Here is a 17,433-nt window from a genome sequence, read left to right as displayed (position 1 = left end):
TCCACTACAGGGAACTTATCCTACCCCACCCCGCCGCTTCTCCGGGCTGCCCCCAACTTGGATTCAGTGCAGGGGCTGCTTCCCAGCCAGCCCCCCGGGTTCCAACAGGCGGCCCCCCCCAAACAAACCCCCTAATACGGGGGCCGCACCCCCCCACGTCACCCTCATTCCATGCTCCCCCCTTTTCTGGGTTTGCCCCTCAGATCACCCCAGTCCAGTCCAGAGGCAACCCACCCACCTCTCAGAGCGCAGGAGGGCATCCCACACCCCCAGCCACCAGCCCTGGAATTAGGGTTGCCAACACTGTCTTTCAAAAATAAGGGACTGTTTTCTTAGCCTCTCCGCCCCACCTCTCTTCCCCATATTATTATTTATTTAGTAATAAGCAGGACTCACCTACATTCACCAGGGGTATCTCTTGCTGCTTTTTGCAAGACTCAGCAACTCCCAAACCTGTACAGAGATGAAAAAATAAGGGTCTGTTGGCAACCCTACCTGGGGCTGCCCCCCAAATCATCAAACCAAGTCTGGGTGCTAGCTTCAGAATCACTCCCTGCCCAGAACAGGGGGATTTCCTAACTCACTCTCCCGCCTTTAGCACAGGGGGTAGTGTCCCAAATTCAGCCTCCTGCCTTTCTTCCTCCTCACCAGTTGGATCCCCAGTGCAAGAGCTGCAGCCAGGCCTTAAATCCACCCTCTGCTTTCTTTGCCATGGTTCCTTGTTGAAGAGGTGCTTAGAATTGCATTTTTTTATTTTTAAATTCTTTGCTTACAATACAAAGAAATAATGGCAGTGGGCTGCTTTCTTGATGTAAAGGCAATAAATACAAATTTCACAAGAAATGTAGCATTTATAGCACAAAAGAAGGCTCTTGTGTTTAAAACACAAGGTTTGGAGTCTTGAGATATAGGTTATGCTCCTGACCCTGACATACACTCAGTGTGTAACTGTAGGCAAGTCACTTAAATTCTCTGTACCTTAATTTTACCATCTGTAAAACTGGAAAAACACATTCTTACCTCAGAGGGGTGGTGTGAAATTCATCTATTAATATTTTAAAGCACCCAGTTGTAAATACAAACTACTTTGGTAATGCTCCAGGTGGGCTTAAGCTTGCAGGATCAAAGTCTATTGTTGTTATAAAGAAAGCTTAATATCCCAAGCTATTGTAAAATGTATGCTTGGTATTGTCACGGATGCCAAGGAAGTAAATTAATTAGTTTCTGTGGGAAGAAGAGAAAATTGCGGTGATAATGGTGTCTATTTTGCACTTAAGATCTGCTGTAGAGAAGAATTTTACTCTTCCATAATTTCTTCTGCCGATTTTATTAAAACCAAGATTTCAAAAAGTGGCTAAAAGAAAAGGAGTACTTGTGGCACCTTAGAGACTAACCAATTTATTTGAGCATAAGTTTTCGTGAGCTACAGCTAACTTCATCGGATGCATAAAGTGGAAAATACAGTGAGGAGATTTATATACACACAGCCCATGAAAAAACGGGTGTTTATCATACACATTGTAAGGAGAGGTTTCAGAGTAGCAGCCATGTTGGTCCGAATTCGCAAAAAGAAAAGGAGTATTTGTGGTACCTTAGAGACTTGGTTAGTCTCTAAGGTGCCACAAGTACTCCTTTTCTTATTGTAAGGAGAGTGATCACTTAAGATGAGCTATTACCAGCAGGAGAGTGTGGTGGGGGGAGAGAAAACCTTTTGAAGTGATAATCAAGGTGGGCCATTTCCTGGATCTCAATTTTGATTATCATGCACATTGTGTAGAGAGTTGTCACTTTGGATGGGCTATTACCAGCAGGAGAGTGAATTTGTGTGTGTGGGGGTGGAGGGTGAGAAAACCTGGATTTGTGCTGGAAATGGCCCACCTTGATAATCACTTCAAAAGGTTTTCTCTCCCTCCACCCGGCTCTCCTGCTGGTAATAGCTCATCTTAAGTGATCACTCTCCTTACAATAAGAAAAGGAGTCCTTGTGGCACCTTAGAGACTAACCAATTTATTTGACCATGAGCTTTCGTGAGCTACAGCTCACTTCATCGGATGCATACCGTGGAAACTGCAGCAGACTTTATATACACACAGAGAATATGAAACAATACTTCTGGTTTAACTTGGATTTAAACTTGGAGAGTGGTCAGTTTGGATGAGCTATTGCCAGCAGGAGAGTGAGTTTGTGTGTGTGTGTGTGTCCCTGGAAAAAAAAAAAAAAGGGGGAAGGGGGGTAAGAAAGCCTGGATTTGTGCTAGACATGGCCCACCTTGATTAGCATGCACATTGTAGGGAGAATGGTCACTTTGGATGAGCTATTACCAGCAGGAGAGTGAGTTTGTGTGTGTATGGGGGTGGGGGAGTGAGAAAACCTAAATTTGTGCTGGAAATGGCCCACCTTGATTATCATGCACATTGTAGGGAGAGTGGTCACTTTGGATGAGCTATTACCAGGAGGATAGTGAGTTTGTGTGTGTGGTTTTTGGGAGGGGGTATGAGGGGGTGAGAGAACCTGGATTTGTGCAGGAAATGGCCCAACTTGATTATCATGCACATTGTGTAGAGAGTTGTCACTTTGGATGGGCTATTACCAGCAGGAGAGTGAATTTGTGTGTGTGGGGGTAGAGGGTGAGAAAACCTGGATTTGTGCTGGAAATGGCCCAACTTGATGATCACTTTAGATAAGCTATTACCAGCAGGACAGTGGGGTGGGAGGAGGTATTGTTTCATATTCTCTGTGTATATATAAAGTCTGCTGCAGTTTCCACGGTATGCATCCGATGAAGTGAGCTGTAGCTCACAAAAGCTCATGCTCAAATAAATTGGTTAGTCTCTAAGGTGCCACAAGTACTCCTTTTCTTTTTGCGAATACAGACTAACGCGGCTGCTACTCTGAAAAAAGTGGCTAGTAATTTTATGTGTCTCATTCCAAGTTGCTCAAGTTGAATCACTTTAAAGAGGTCTGATTTTCAGATGGTAAGTGCTCAGTACTTCAAGGTGTATCAAGATGGGCTCCCAAAAATTGAGATCCCAAAATCACAAGTAACGTGATAAAGTCTTAATATAATTTATCAAAGTGTGAACTATGACCAAACCAAAAGCAATTGGCTTTAAAGCCCCAGCACGGTACATGATTCTGCTCAGCTTGCCTATATGTAGCCTCCATATATAGTGACATTGCACTTTATACCTGCTTCTGAGAGAAGTTTGAGTAAATTATCCTTGAAGCAGAGTCATGAGCCAAAAAAAATCACCTGCAACAGCATTCATTGAAACTACAACAACTTTTAAGTTTCATTCTTCCTTTTTGCACGTACATTGTGTCTCATATAAAAACAAAGAAATGCTGAACAACCCAGAAATATTGTACTTCTTTCTAGCCTTCCACTGGTCCATAAATACCTTACAGTAAGAACTCTCAGGAATATGCAAGAAGCCAACAAATTAATGCACATAGGCAATACCAGAGTTTAAATGATTTCTCCCCTAAATTCTACAAAACCTTCCCATCACAGTTATTGCAGAACACTAAATAAAATTGCATATAAAGAGCAACTCCAACAACTATGCCCCACAAAAGATAAACAGGACTTAATCTATAACGGCTGCCAGGAGATAGCCTTACTGAAACATTGACTTCATTGCGTCCTCTGTAAGACCATATGGTACCTAAGGGTTAAATAAGCCCACATATATTCACAGCCCCACTGACCAAATCCATTTAATGAAAGACAGATTGGCATCATACAATATATGCAAAGTCCTGCTCCAGCTATACTTAGCAAAACTGTCTCACTACAATGCTTATATTCTGTTACTAGATGGCAAGGAAACTTTGAATTACTATACCTGTTATAAATACCCTTAAATAATCTGATTTGGGGAAGGATCTATAAATGAGATTTCCACCATATTCAACCAGCCTCTGCCAGTACAGAAGCCAGGAACTCAGTACGGTAGCACACTATTGTCTCTGCTTTTTAACCTGGCACTAGGATGTCTGGCAGCCAAAATGAGGCCACACAAGAAAATTGCTAATGGTCATTTCAGATATAAAATATCCTCATACATAGAATACATTCTTTAACTCATGATAGATCCACATCATAAAATCTCCCCAAATATGTTGAGCTACAAAGTCAGTCATGTTACATCCACGGTGATGGCTGGATGAAAATAATGGAGTTTCACTATACTTCAGGCTTTCAGCCATAAAATCAATTACTGTCTTTTAACATGCACTGTTATGGTACTGGAAGGACCTTAATCCACCCACACTAATGGAATTGAGAAAGAAAGTATCCAAAAGGACCTAGCCAACATCCTAGTGATGGAACAGATGCTACAGAAGACAACATAAAAGCTGGCTATCTCTCTTAGCAACCATTGCAAAATATCCTTGACAATTAAACAAACAATAAGGGTAATCCTCAGAAGCCTGGCTAATAACTGATAAAGGCACACATCTTTTTCCAAATTCATAAAAATATATCCTTCATCTGAATAACGCTCTCGCTGTCTCTTCCTCTCCCATCACTGCTGCTAGGGCCTAACTAGCTACAATCACACCTTGCTGCACAATGAAAAAAATCTAATACAAGAAAATCTAGTGTGAATTGCTACATCTTTAGAGCCTGATCTGATTCCAATGTAGTCAATGAAAAGACTCCCATTGATCTAAATTAGAAATGAATTGGACCCTTATACCACTATTTGGAGAATACCATCCCCTCGGTTATACAAAACATGTTGTTAACAATGAACAACCAATAAAAAAATTCTCAGTGCGTTTTTTTAGATTATACAGAAACTTTTTTTTCTGTTCAAATGAGGAATTTTTGAAATTCCACCTTTACTGTGTGAGGATTTGTTGGTGAAGGCACTTTAGTGATTTAAGCATTTGTATGGCTTTTTTGTTTTTAATGGCGTAATCCAATAAGTAATGTGATGTGCATATTGTATAATCATATACTTGTCTTGCTTATATATGACTCTTTATAAATGTTAATCTCAGGTTTCCTATTAAAAAGTGAACTACTTGTTGGCTGCAATAAGAATACTGAAATCCGAAACTTCCTTCTTATTCAAGTTGGATAACTGATAGAGATGTGCGCCAAAGTATTCTGATTGGGAGGAGTAGACTTTTAAGAGCCAGCATTACAGCATTTGAAGGCTGTTCAGTGACCTGTATGAAATGAGCTGCCAGTAAACAAACATCTATCCCACAGAACAACCAACACAGTTCACCCTAGCCTCATGAGAGAGACTCAGTTAAGGCCTGAATCAGCCACAAAGACTATACTATATTCATTTACTAATTTCCATTCAGTCCTTTCAAACATTTATAAATTTATCACTGGAATATACTCCATTATGCAAATCTGAAAAGGAACAAGGTTAGTAATTTGATCATCTGAAGAGTAATTAGATGGCAGTAGAAAATACTAAAAATAAAAAGTATCTTTGTTTTGTAACTTGAGGCAGGATTGAAACAATAAGATAAGACAATCATATAAGAGGAAATTGATAAATTTGAATGAATTTGGACACCTTTTTTTAGAAAACGTGGTTGGAATAGAAGTAGCTCAAGCATTAAAAATATCATGAGTTAATAGTTTATCTTATATTTAAAATTGGATGAATATGAAATATTAAGCCAAATTCAGCCCTGGGGTACATGGGATTCTTTTGTTCATTTTTTTTGGTCCTTTGTTCATCTCTTTTTACATGTTGTTGCTTTAATCTTCTCCATTTGATGTTTTAATTTTTACTTTATTAATAAAGATTTTTGAAATATTGTCTAATTATCTTTTCAAATATTTAATTTTTTAAGTAATAAAGATTTGCATCAGAGTCCCATTGAAATTAACAGGGACTTGCAAGGAAGCATGGGGCCACCTGAATAAATCGTATTGCAAGAACAGGACCAGAGATACTTCTTTGAACTTTGACTATACAAACTTTTATTTTACATTGCTAATTTTGAATGTTATTGTTGGAGGTATGCAGTGTAATTGTAGCCCTGTTGGTCCCAGGATATTAGAGAGACAAGGTGGGAGAGGTAATATCTTTTACTGGACCAACTTCTGTTGTTGAGAGAGACAAAGGGTATGTCTACACTACGGAATAAGGTCGAATTTATAGAAGTCGGTTTTTTAGAAATCGGTTTTATATATTCGAGTGTGTGTGTCCCCACAGAAAATGCTCTAAGTGCATTAAGTGCGTTAACTCGGCGGAGCGCTTCCACAGTACCGAGGCTAGAGTCGACTTCCGGAGCATTGCACTGTGGATAGCTATCCCACAGTTCCTGCAGTCTCCGCTGCCCATTGGAATTCTGGGTTGAGATCCCAATGCCTGATGGGGCTAAAACATTGTCGCGGGTGGTTCTGGGTACATATCATCAGGCCCCCGTTCCCTCCCTCCCTCCGTGAAAGCAAGGGCAGACAATCGTTTCGCGCCTTTTTTCCTGAGTTACCTCTGCAGACGCCATACCACGGCAAGCATGGAGCCCGCTCAGGTAACCGTCACCCTATGTCTCCTGGGTGCTGGCAGACGTGGTACGGCATTGCTACACAGTAGCAGCAACCCCTTGCCTTCTGGCAGCAGACGGTACAGTACGACTGGTAGCCATCCTCGTCGTGTCCGAGGTGCTCCTGGCCACGTCGGCTGGGAGCGCCTGGACAGACATGGGCGCAGGGACTAAATTTGGAGTGACTTGACCAGGTCATTCTCTTTAGTCCTGCAGTCAGTCCTATTGAACCGTCTTACGGTGAGCAGGCAGGCAATACGGATTGCTAGCAGTCGTACTGTACCATCTTCTGCCGAGCAGCCATGAGATGTGGGTGGCATGCAGTCCTTCTGCACCGTCTGCTGCCAGCCAAAGATGTAAAAGATAGATGGAGTGGATCAAAACAAGAAATAGACCAGATTTGTTTTGTACTCATTTCCCTCCTCCCCTGTCTAGGGGACTCATTCCTCTAGGTCACACTGCAGTCACTCACAGAGAAGGTGCAGCGAGGTAAATCTAGCCATGTATCAATCAGAGGCCAGGCTAACCTCCTTGTTCCAATAAGAACAATAACTTAGGTGCACCATTTCTTATTGGAACCCTCCGTGAAGTCCTGCCTGAAATACTCCTTGATGTAAAGACACCCCCTTTGTTGATTTTAGCTCCCTGATGCCAACCCTGTAAGCCGTGTCGTCAGTCGCCCCTCCCTCCGTCAGAGCAACGGCAGACAATCATTCCGCGCCTTTTTTCTGTGCGGACGCCATACCAAGGCAAGCATGGAGGCCGCTCAGCTCACTTTGGCAATTAGGAGCACATTAAACACCACACGCATTATCCAGCAGTATATGCAGCACCAGAACCTGGCAAAGCGATACCGGGCGAGGAGGCGACGTCAGCGCGGTCACGTGAGTGATCAGGACATGGACACAGATTTCTCTGAAAGCATGGGCCCTGCCAATGCATGCATCATGGTGCTAATGGGGCAGGTTCATGCTGTGGAACGCCGATTCTGGGCTCGGGAAACAAGCACAGACTGGTGGGACCGCATAGTGTTGCAGGGCTGGGACGATTCCCAGTGGCTGCGAAACTTTCGCATGTGTAAGGGCACTTTCATGGAACTTTGTAATTTGCTTTCCCCTACCCTGAGGCACGTGAATACCAAGATGAGAGCAGCCCTCACAGTTGAGAAGCGAGTGGCGATAGCCCTGTGGAAGCTTGCAATGCCAGACAGCTACCGGTCAGTTGGGAATCAATTTGGAGTGGGCAAATCTACTGTGGGGGCTGCTGTGATGCAGGTAGCCCACGCAATCAAAGATCTGCTGATATCAAGGGTAGTGACCCTGGGAAATGTGCAGGTCATAGTGGATTGCTTTGCTGCAATGGGATTCCCTGTGGTGGGGCCATAGACGGAACCCATATCCCTATCTTGGCACCGGCGCACCAAGCCGCCGAGTACATAAACCGCAAGGGGTACTTTTCAATAGTGCTGCAAGCTCTGGTGGATCACAAGGGACGTTTCACCAACATCAACGTGGGATGGCTGGGAAAGGTACATGACGCTCGCATCTTCAGGAACTCTGGTCTGTTTCAAAAGCTGCAGGAAGGGACTTTATTCCCAGACCAGAAAATAACTGTTGGGGATGTTGAAATGCCTATATGTATCCTTGGGGACCCAGCCTACCCCTTAAGGCCATGGCTCATGAAGCCGTACACAGGCAGCCTGGACAGTAGTCAGGAGCTGTTCAACTACAGGCTGAGCAAGTGCAGAATGGTGGTAGAATGTGCATTTGGACGTTTAAAGGCGCGCTGGCGCAGTTTACTGACTCGCTTAGACCTCAGCGAAACCAATATTCCCACTGTTATTACTGCTTGCTGTGTGCTCCACAATATCTGTGAGAGTAAGGGGGAGACGTTTATTGCAGGGTGGGAGGTTGAGGCAAATTGCCTGGCTGCTGGTTACGCACAGCCAGACACCCAGGCGGTTAGAAGAGCACAGGAGGGCGCAGTACGCATCAGAGAAGCTTTGAAAACCAGTTTCATGACTGGCCAGGCTACGGTGTGAAAGTTCTGTTTGTTTCTCCTTGATGAAACCCCCCGCCCCTTGGTTCACTCTACTTCCCTGTAAGCTAACCACCCGCCCCTCCTCCCTTCAATCACCGCTTGCAGAGGCAATAAAGTCATTGTTGCTTCACATTCATGCATTCTTTATTCATTCATCACACAAATAGGGGGATGACTACCAAGGTAGCCCAGGAGGGGTGGTGGAGGAGGGAAGGAAAATGCCACACAGCACTTTAAGCACAGCACTTTAAAAGTTTACAACTTTAAAATTTATTGAATGACAGCCTTCTTTTTTTTGGGCAATCCTCTGTGGTGGAGTGGCTGGTTGGCCAGAGGCCCCCCCACCGCGTTCTTGGGCGTCTGGGTGTGGAGGCTATGGAACTTGGGGAGGAGGGCGGTTGGTTACACAGGGGCTGTAGTGGCAGTCTGTGCTCCAGCTGCCTTTGCTGCAGCTCAACCATACACTGGAGCATACTGGTTTGGTCCTCCAGCAGCCTCAGCATTGAATCCTGCCTCCTCTCATCACGCTGCCGCCACATTTGAGCTTCAGCCCTGTCTTCAGCCCGCCACTTACTCTCTTCAGCCCGCCACCTCTCCTCCCGGTCATTTTGTGCTTTCCTGCACTCTGACATTATTTGCCTCCACGCATTCGTCTGTGCTCTGTCAGTGTGGGAGGACAGCATGAGCTCAGAGAACATGTCATCGCGAGTGCGTTTTTTTTTCTTTCTAATCTTCACTAGCCTCTGGGAAGGAGAAGATCCTGTGATCATTGAAACACATGCAGCTGGTGGAGAAAAAAAAAGGGACAGCGGTATTTAAAAAGACACATTTTATAAAACAGTGGCTACACTCTTTCAGGGTAAACCTTGCTGTTAACATTACATACATAGCACATGTGCTTTCGTTACAAGGTCGCATTTTGCCTCCCCCCACCGCGTGGCTACCCCCTCAACCTTCCCCCCTCCCTGTGGCTAACAGCGGGGAACATTTCTGTTTAGCCACAGGCAAACAGCCCAGCAGGAATGGGCTCCTCTGAGTGTCCTCTGAAGAAAAGCACTCTATTTCAACCAGGTGACCATGAATTATATCTCACTCTCCTGAGGATAACACAGAGAGATAAAGAACGGATGTTGTTTGAATGCCAGCAAACATACACTGCAATGCTTTGTTCTACAATGATTCCCGAGTACGTGTTACTGGCCTGGAGTGGTAAAGTGTCCTACCATGAAGGACGCAATAAGGCTGCCCTCCCCAGAAACCTTTTGCAAAGGCTTTGGGAGTACATCTAGGAGAACCGCGAATGCCAGGGCAAAGTAATCCTTTCACATGCTTGCTTTTAAACCATGTATAGTATTTTAAAAGGTACACTCACCAGAGGTCCCTTCTCTGCCTGCTGGGTCCAGGAGGCAGCCTTGGGTGGGTTCAGGGGGTACTGGCTCCAGGTCCAGGGTGAGAAACAGTTCCTGGCTGTCGGGAAAACCGGTTTCTCCGCTTGCTTGCTGTGAGCTATCTACAACCTCCTCATCATCATCATCTTCTTCGTCCCCAAAACCTGCTTCCGTATTGCCTTCATCTCCATTGAAGGAGTCAAACAACACTGCTGGGGTAGTGGTGGCTGAACCCCCTAAAATGGCATGCAGCTCATCATAGAAGCGGCATGTTTGGGGCTTTGACCCGGAGCGGCCGTTCGCCTCTCTGGTTTTCTGGCAGGCTTGCCTCAGCTCCTTCAGTTTCACGCGGCACTGCTTCAGGTCCCTGTTATGGCCTCTGTCCTTCATGCCCTAGGAGATTTTGACAAAGGTTTTGGCATTTCGAAAACTGGAACGGAGTTCTGATAGCACGGATTCCTCTCCCCAAACAGCGATCAGATCCCGTACCTCCCGTTCAGTCCATGCAGGAGCTCTTTTGCGATTCTGGGACTCCATCATGGTCACCTCTGTTGATGAGCTCTGCATGGTCACCTGCAGCTTGCCACGCTGGCCAAACAGGAAATGAGATTCAAAAGTTCGCGGTTCTTTTCCTGTCTACCTGTCCAGTGCATCTGAGTTGAGAGTGCTGTCCAGAGCGGTCACAATGGAGCACTCTGGGATAGCTCCTGGAGGCCAATACCGTCGAATTGTGTCCACAGTACTCCAAATTCAAGCCGGCAAGGCCGATTTAAGCGCTAATCCACTTGTCAGGGGTGGAGTAAGGAAATCGATTTTAAGAGCCCTTTAAGTCGAAATAAAGGGCTTCATCGTGTGGACGGGTGCAGGTTTACATCGATTTAATGCTGCTAAATTCGACCTAAAGTCCTAGTGTAGACCAGGGCAAGCTTTCAAACCACACAGAATTCTTCTTCAGGTCTGCGAAAGGTACTCCAAGTGTCACAGCTAAATGCAAGGTGGAACAGATTGTTTAGCATAAGACATTAACACTGTTGGAGGTAAAATAAAGCACAAACAGTTAACTAAAGTTTGTATTTTAAATATATTTATATTTAAATATAGCACAACCTCATGCTATGCACAAAAGTGATGGAAAACACAGTGCTGGGAAGTGCTTAGGTACTACAGTGACTGAAATCACCCTAAGAAAGATAGATTTTGCATTTTTTGTACATTCCCAACCCAGATGATGAATTGGTCTGAAAGGAGTGAAAGATGAGGCACCAAGGTCCAGAGTAAATGGAAATGAAAGTTAAGCATGTGTGTAAATGCTTGCACGATCAGGACCTAAACTGGTATGCTGGATTTCTACAATCATCATTTAATCCTTTCACAGGTGCTTTAAAGAGTTGCTAATCTTTTAAGGAATTTTTTAAAAATATTCTCTTTATAACAGTACTGTCAGTATTATTTCATATTTCCTTTTTTCACTATTTGTATTATTAGTAGGAAGAACATTTGGCTGAAAAGCTAGTATTTAGTGTTTCTAAAGTCCTCTGCTCCTGTTGCTTATTCCCACTGGGTTAATGACATTTCAGAGATTGTTCCCCTCCAGGCTAAAATTCTAAATTGTTTACTTTTATGTCAGGATGTTATGCCCATGCCCTAAACCCCAATCCGGCAAGGAACTCCATGCAGTTGGACCCCTGCTCCTGTTTGGAGACCTCTTGAGATCCACTTGCATGTTGCTCCTTGCAGGCTCGGGACTCTGCTTTCTCAATAATCTTGCTCTCTCTCCCCACCCAGGATTCTTATAGGTAGGTGGTGGTGCTCTTCCTTCTGAGTTAGAATTGCTGCCATAGGTGTTGGAACTAGAGGTGCAGGGGGTGCTGCAGCGCCCCCTGGCTTGAAGGGGTTTCCATTATATACAAGGGTTTACAAGATTGGTTCAATGGCTCTCAGCATCCCGACTATAAAAACTGTTCCAGCACCCCTGATTGCTGCACCAAAATTTATGACATTTATGTTGTGGGAATTTAAGTGGAATCTTTTTGCATGTAAAGCAGAAGTAGTCTTGTGATTCTTATAAACCCTGGGCCACTTTCCAAAAGAGAAGAAGTTCCTTTTGATGTCACTGGGAGTTTTGCCACTGACTTCAACCTGAACAGGATCACGCCCAGGGGAATTCTGCTGTCACATTAGAGTCATTACATTCTGCATCCCTAATATTCCTTCCTCTTTCCCTCCATTCCCAGCCCCATTTCAGCTGGATGGATGCCCTCTTTTTCTCACCTAAATTATTGTGCAGTACGTCGTCTGCCTGGCTCCTGTGTTTGGGGATTTTCCCAGAAAAAATGATACTGTGTTGGTGCTCAAAGAGGGGTGGACAGATATCATTATATTAATAAAAATAACAAGGAGTCCTCGTTATTTTTGCTGATACAGACTAACCACTCTGAAACCTGTCATTATAGTCATGTAAGCTATTGTTATTATGACATGAAATATATTGGTTTAGAAATGAAAAGCTACAATTAACTACTCAGTGGGAGACAAAATAAACCCAAACTCTAATACCAGGCTGGACCACTCATGCCTTACTGGGATCCAGGAATCGCGCTACAGCTGTCCAAAGAAAGACCAAGTCCCGCCAGACCGAACTCCCCCCTTTGAAACCCCAACAACTCCAGACTCCGCCCCGTCGATGCTCTGGCCCCGCCCACTGCTGCAGAACGCTTGGTCCCGGAAATGCCACGTGTACGGAGTGCGCCTGCGCGGTGTAGCTGTCGGTCCCTTCCGGTGGGTGGTTCCCTCCCTCCGTCCTTCCTCCCCCGCCCCCAGGCTCGGCGCTGGGGCCGGGCGAACACAGGCAGAGTTGTGTCCGCTCCCGCCATGGCCCAGCCCGGGAGACCCCCCGCCGCCTCCGGACACAGCAGCCAGAACGGGGCCGGAGAGGAACGCTACAGCAACGGTGAGGCCAAGCCGCCGGGGACCGAGGGTCCGGCCGCTCCCTGCCTCGAGGCTGAGGGGAAGCTCGGCCGCTCCCAGGGGGAGGACGAGGAGAAACCGTGCAATTCCCCGGGCCAGGGCAGGCCGGAGACCCGGGCCGGGGCTGGCGGCGCCTTGCGGGGAGCCCGGTCCTTAGCGGAGCCTCCGTGCCCGGCCCTTTGTCCGGGGATGCCCCAGCGAGCAGGCCCCCGGGCGGTGGGTGGGCGCCTGAGGCCCGGCGGGGCCAGTCACTGATCCTCCCCAGCTGCCTTCTCGCCGCCCCACCGGGCCACGGAGGGGTCGAGCAGCCGAGCTGGGGGGATGGTCGGCCACAGGGGTCTCCAGTGGGCGAGGCCTGCGTTTTCCCGGGATAAAGTTTGCCCCTGAGGCCTCCGCGCTCCCCCACACTGGTCCCGTGGCGGGGCCGAGCGCGCTCAGCTCCCCTGTGCGGGCAGTCAGAGGGCCGGGGCTCGTGGGACGTCCGCTTGTGCTCAGTTTCAGGTTTGAGTGGCCGTGTGCGTGCCACGTAGGATGCGGGTCATCCTTTTGGATCCTTTATGTTGTGCTCATCACTGCAGTATCGGAACACCCTTCCCAAACTGGGTGGGTGGGGAAGGGCACGAGCTGTGCCCCGCAGATACACCCAGTGACAGCTTTTTGTGGTTTCGGAGCTGCTACCGTGTTAGTCTGTATCCGCAAAAAGAAAAGGAGGACTTGTGGCACCTTAGAGACTAACCAATTTATTTGAGTATAAGCTTTCATGAGTTACAGCTCACTTCATCGGATGCATGCTTTCTGTGGGAGACTAGTGCAAACCGGTTAAAAACAACAAACAAACCTATGGGGAAGGAACCTTCCTGTCTGTGAGGTTGTATGTGTGTGGATGGGCATTACTGAGAAAACATTTTCCAAGCACCTTCCCTTCTTGTGGAATTTTGAGCAAATCACATTCAAATTGGCTATTAGTTTCATCACTAGAATACACACGGGACGTTTGTTAACCTATTTTGCTTTATTCTAACAAGATTTAGCAACAAGCCATAAAAAGTGGCCAGATCTTGAGTTAAAAGATGTTTGGTAGCTACATTAAAGATTTCAGTATCTGATCGCAAACAGCTTTGCACATACCGTTTTTCTTTATGTCCATCAGTAAAGTTATAGAGGAAAATTTGTTGGACTTTTAAGAAGGGACTGGATTATTTTTAACAATAGTATCATGAAAGGACATAACCTGATCCCTATGCAGGGGATGGAGTTCTCACTCTCACAAACCCCAATGCACATACAGTAGGTGGTCATGAGGCTTTGTTCTCGGGAAACATCAGGTAAAATGGCACAGATTGGGTACTACATGAGATGATGAGCAAATGATTTGAATTTGCCGTAATAGAATAGTATTTATATGAAAATCAGTCTGTTTTAGCCCATTATTTGGTAAATAAGTTGTTATCCTCTGCTCACATTATAATGAGAGAGAAGTTTTAATAACGTGAATATGGTCCTCAGACTGCTACAGTATGCACATTGTTTTCCTTTTTTAGGAAGAAAGCCCTAATTTGTAAAATAAAGTTTTTGAGTGAGTGAAAGATTTATTTTATAGTATATCTGACCAATTATAGATTGCATTCAACTTTCTAAATTCAGAACTCATTCATAATCTGAGTGCCTGTGACCTTTTGTAATGTAGTGTACATGTGGCACTGTGGTTATCGCTTGAAGTGGGAGAATCCTGTAACTTTAGAGTAAAGCACATAATGTAATTTTTACTTTGCAGTTTATGCAAAAACAGTGTTATCCCATTCAATAAATTGTATTATCTGGGAGCTCTTTGGTTTTAATTTTTTGTAACCACTGATTTAGTTAATATTGTGTGGAGTAGGAATGGGCTGGAGTTATCAGAGATGTTTTAAGGAGAGAGTTGAAGGAGGATGCATGGCAGGCTAGTTGGGAGTGTCTGGCATAGGGAAAAGGAAATGAAAAGGAGAATTATGCAAGTTTTTGTTTTTGTTGATGTCATCTTCAGATATGTCATGTTAAATGTAACACTTTGATCACTAGTCTTTTAAATGCAGGAAATCTGTTAAATTGTTGTGTAAGCACTGACAGTGTTCTCAGCACTCTTAAAAACATGCATGGAGAAGTAGTCCTGCCCCCAAATACCTTGCATGTTGTGATGCATTAAAAATCAAGTGCAGACTGAGCAATAATATATCTTTTTTAACATGTGGCTGTGTGACAATTTTTATAATGGCCAGTGTAGCTCCTAGATTTACAGTGGTAGTTGTATGTCGGAAGTAAGCCTTGTTTATGTTCATATAGGCTATTCCAGCTTTTCACTGCAACTTTTTGCTCATCACGTATTTAGCAGGTTACCTCCTGAGCACACATGTTCATATACAACCTTAAATTGTTACTAGCAGCACTATGTTGTTCATCTGTCTAAGTTGCTGAGTGTTGTATATTGGGTTGCTTCAGTAATCATCCCCTCCAGTACTTCAACAGCTGTAGCACTGAGCATTTGTTGACAGTAAAATGAAGTAGGCTCATAAAAGATGGAAACTCATCTGCTTTTGGTGATAAGCATATTAATAGTCCTGCATTTTAAATAAACAGACTAACTTGAGTATTTGTAATGTAAATACATGTGTTTGATTTCTTTAAATATCTTCTGCTAGAATCATATGATCTCATGCTATAATGTCATGATGTTTCAGAAACTTTTAAGTTTTGATCAGGGCCGCAGGAGCTCTGTGGTGAGGTGGTGAAATTCAGCTGCACCAATCCCTATGTCCGTTTTAGATATTTGACTTTCATTACTATAGTAGCTAAGTGGAAGTACTGTTGTTCCTGTTTTTACAGATGGGAAACTGAGGCACAGAGTAAGTCACTTGCACAAAGTCACACAGGAAGTCTGGGAATTGAATTTGAGTCCCTCAAGTTCCAGACTAGCACCCTAACCACTGGAACAACCTGCATCACCTTAAATGCCTTGGCAACACTAATTTATTTTTCTGCTATGAAATACCCTTTATTCCCATCCTTTGTTAGATGTGTGTACTTTTTGTAGGTTATGTTTCATAATAGAGAATACTAATTGACATAACATTTGCTAATTTTCAACAATAATTACTCTTTTGGATGAATTTTTTGCTGTTTTCTCTAGGTGCCTGCCTCTACTCCCTGGGCCTTGTTTTCTGTGACACTGGGGAGATGAGCCACCGACACCAAGGAAGGGAGAAGTTTTTAGCCAGTGTTAATGGCTTATCTCCCCAGCTCTCTTTTCCTTGACTGTGGTGCTCTTCAGGCATTGTAGCTCATCAGTCTCTGCTTCTGGTTGCAAGCTGGACTCCCATGGAAATAAGCAGAACATAAGCAGTGTAATCCAATTAGGTTTTTCTGGTGAAGAAAGCTGGAGAGGAAAAGGCAGATCCCGCCAGGGCAAAGAGATGAAAACTAAAATAAGTATCTGGCTGCAGCAAAATGGCAAATTCTGAGGCATCTTGTAAACAGGCCATGTTCCACAGCTACAGAATGGAGTCTGTAGGGCTCTGATCATGATGAATGGGGGTAGTTCATATCCCTTAAAGCTCTTATTTCAGATTTTCTACACACATGGGCAGAGTTTACTGTATTGGTTTACACTGGATGTGGGTGAACTTTTTCAGACAAATAGCATATTTGACCAAAAATGCAGTTTCAGTATTCATGAATTTGTGTCGAGTTCAGCAAATAGTTTTGAGCAAACTGAAAAAGTCAAAACTAAGTATTTTGACCTGAAATTTTTTGTTTAACTTTCAGGCATTTTGATGAAAGCTAAAGAAAGGAGGATTAAATTCACAAAATGGCTGGAGGAGGTGGTGAATTTGTCTCCCTTATAGGCTTTAGCCCAGTGGTCTGGGTACTCAGCTGGTATGTGGGAGACCTGGGTTCAGTTCCCCCCTCTGTTTGCCTGCTATGGAGAAGGGTTTTGAACCGGAGTCTACTATATTGCAGAACAGTACATTGAAGAACAGTACCCTAGCCACGGGGATATTCTGGTGTGAAGTGCTTTCTCAGTCTTTCCCCTTGGTGCTGTTCCACTTTTATAAATAGTGATTGGATCAGGGACTGCAATTTGGGTCTCTCATCTCCCAGGTGAGTGCCCTAATTCCATGTTGGTAGAGTCACTCGTTCCCTGGCCCAATGATTATTTACAAATGAGAGAATCTCTTTTGTGCTTGCAAGTAAAGTTACTATACAAATATTTAAATTTTTAATATTGTTCATAAAACCTTACATTTGCTATATTTACAATATGTCAATATCTTTGGAGCCAGTCAGTTCAATGACAAAGCAAGAATGTACGAAGCACAATCCAACTATGTATATTAAACACGTATCTCTTTGTAAGCAACTCTACTTTGATTGGTTAATTTAAAATAGCACACTGGCATTTACTTTTTTTCAGTGCAGAAGTATTGTTAAAACAGTCTCCAGAGATAAAATGTCTTTACATTTGTTTGTAGATGAC

At 44.3% G+C, this 17,433-nt stretch overlaps 1 protein-coding gene across 2 annotated transcripts in view; it reads left to right on the top strand.

Moving 5' to 3' along the window:
• The first annotated feature begins 12,778 nt into the window (after positions 1-12,778).
• Positions 12,779-17,433, top strand: part of SEC24A (SEC24 homolog A, COPII component) — a 51,409-nt gene continuing 46,754 nt past the window's right edge. For both annotated transcript variants that reach the window (XM_077823621.1, XM_077823620.1), the window contains exon 1: positions 12,779-12,906. In XM_077823621.1, coding sequence (XP_077679747.1) covers positions 12,828-12,906 — 79 coding nt within the window. In that variant the 5' untranslated portion in view covers positions 12,779-12,827. The remainder of the gene's footprint in view (positions 12,907-17,433) is intronic.

This window comes from Eretmochelys imbricata, chromosome 8 (assembly GCF_965152235.1).
Source record: "Eretmochelys imbricata isolate rEreImb1 chromosome 8, rEreImb1.hap1, whole genome shotgun sequence".
NCBI lineage: Eukaryota > Metazoa > Chordata > Testudines > Cheloniidae > Eretmochelys > Eretmochelys imbricata.
Note: the sequence above shows the minus strand (reverse complement) of the source record. Positions and strands in the feature narration are given on the sequence as shown.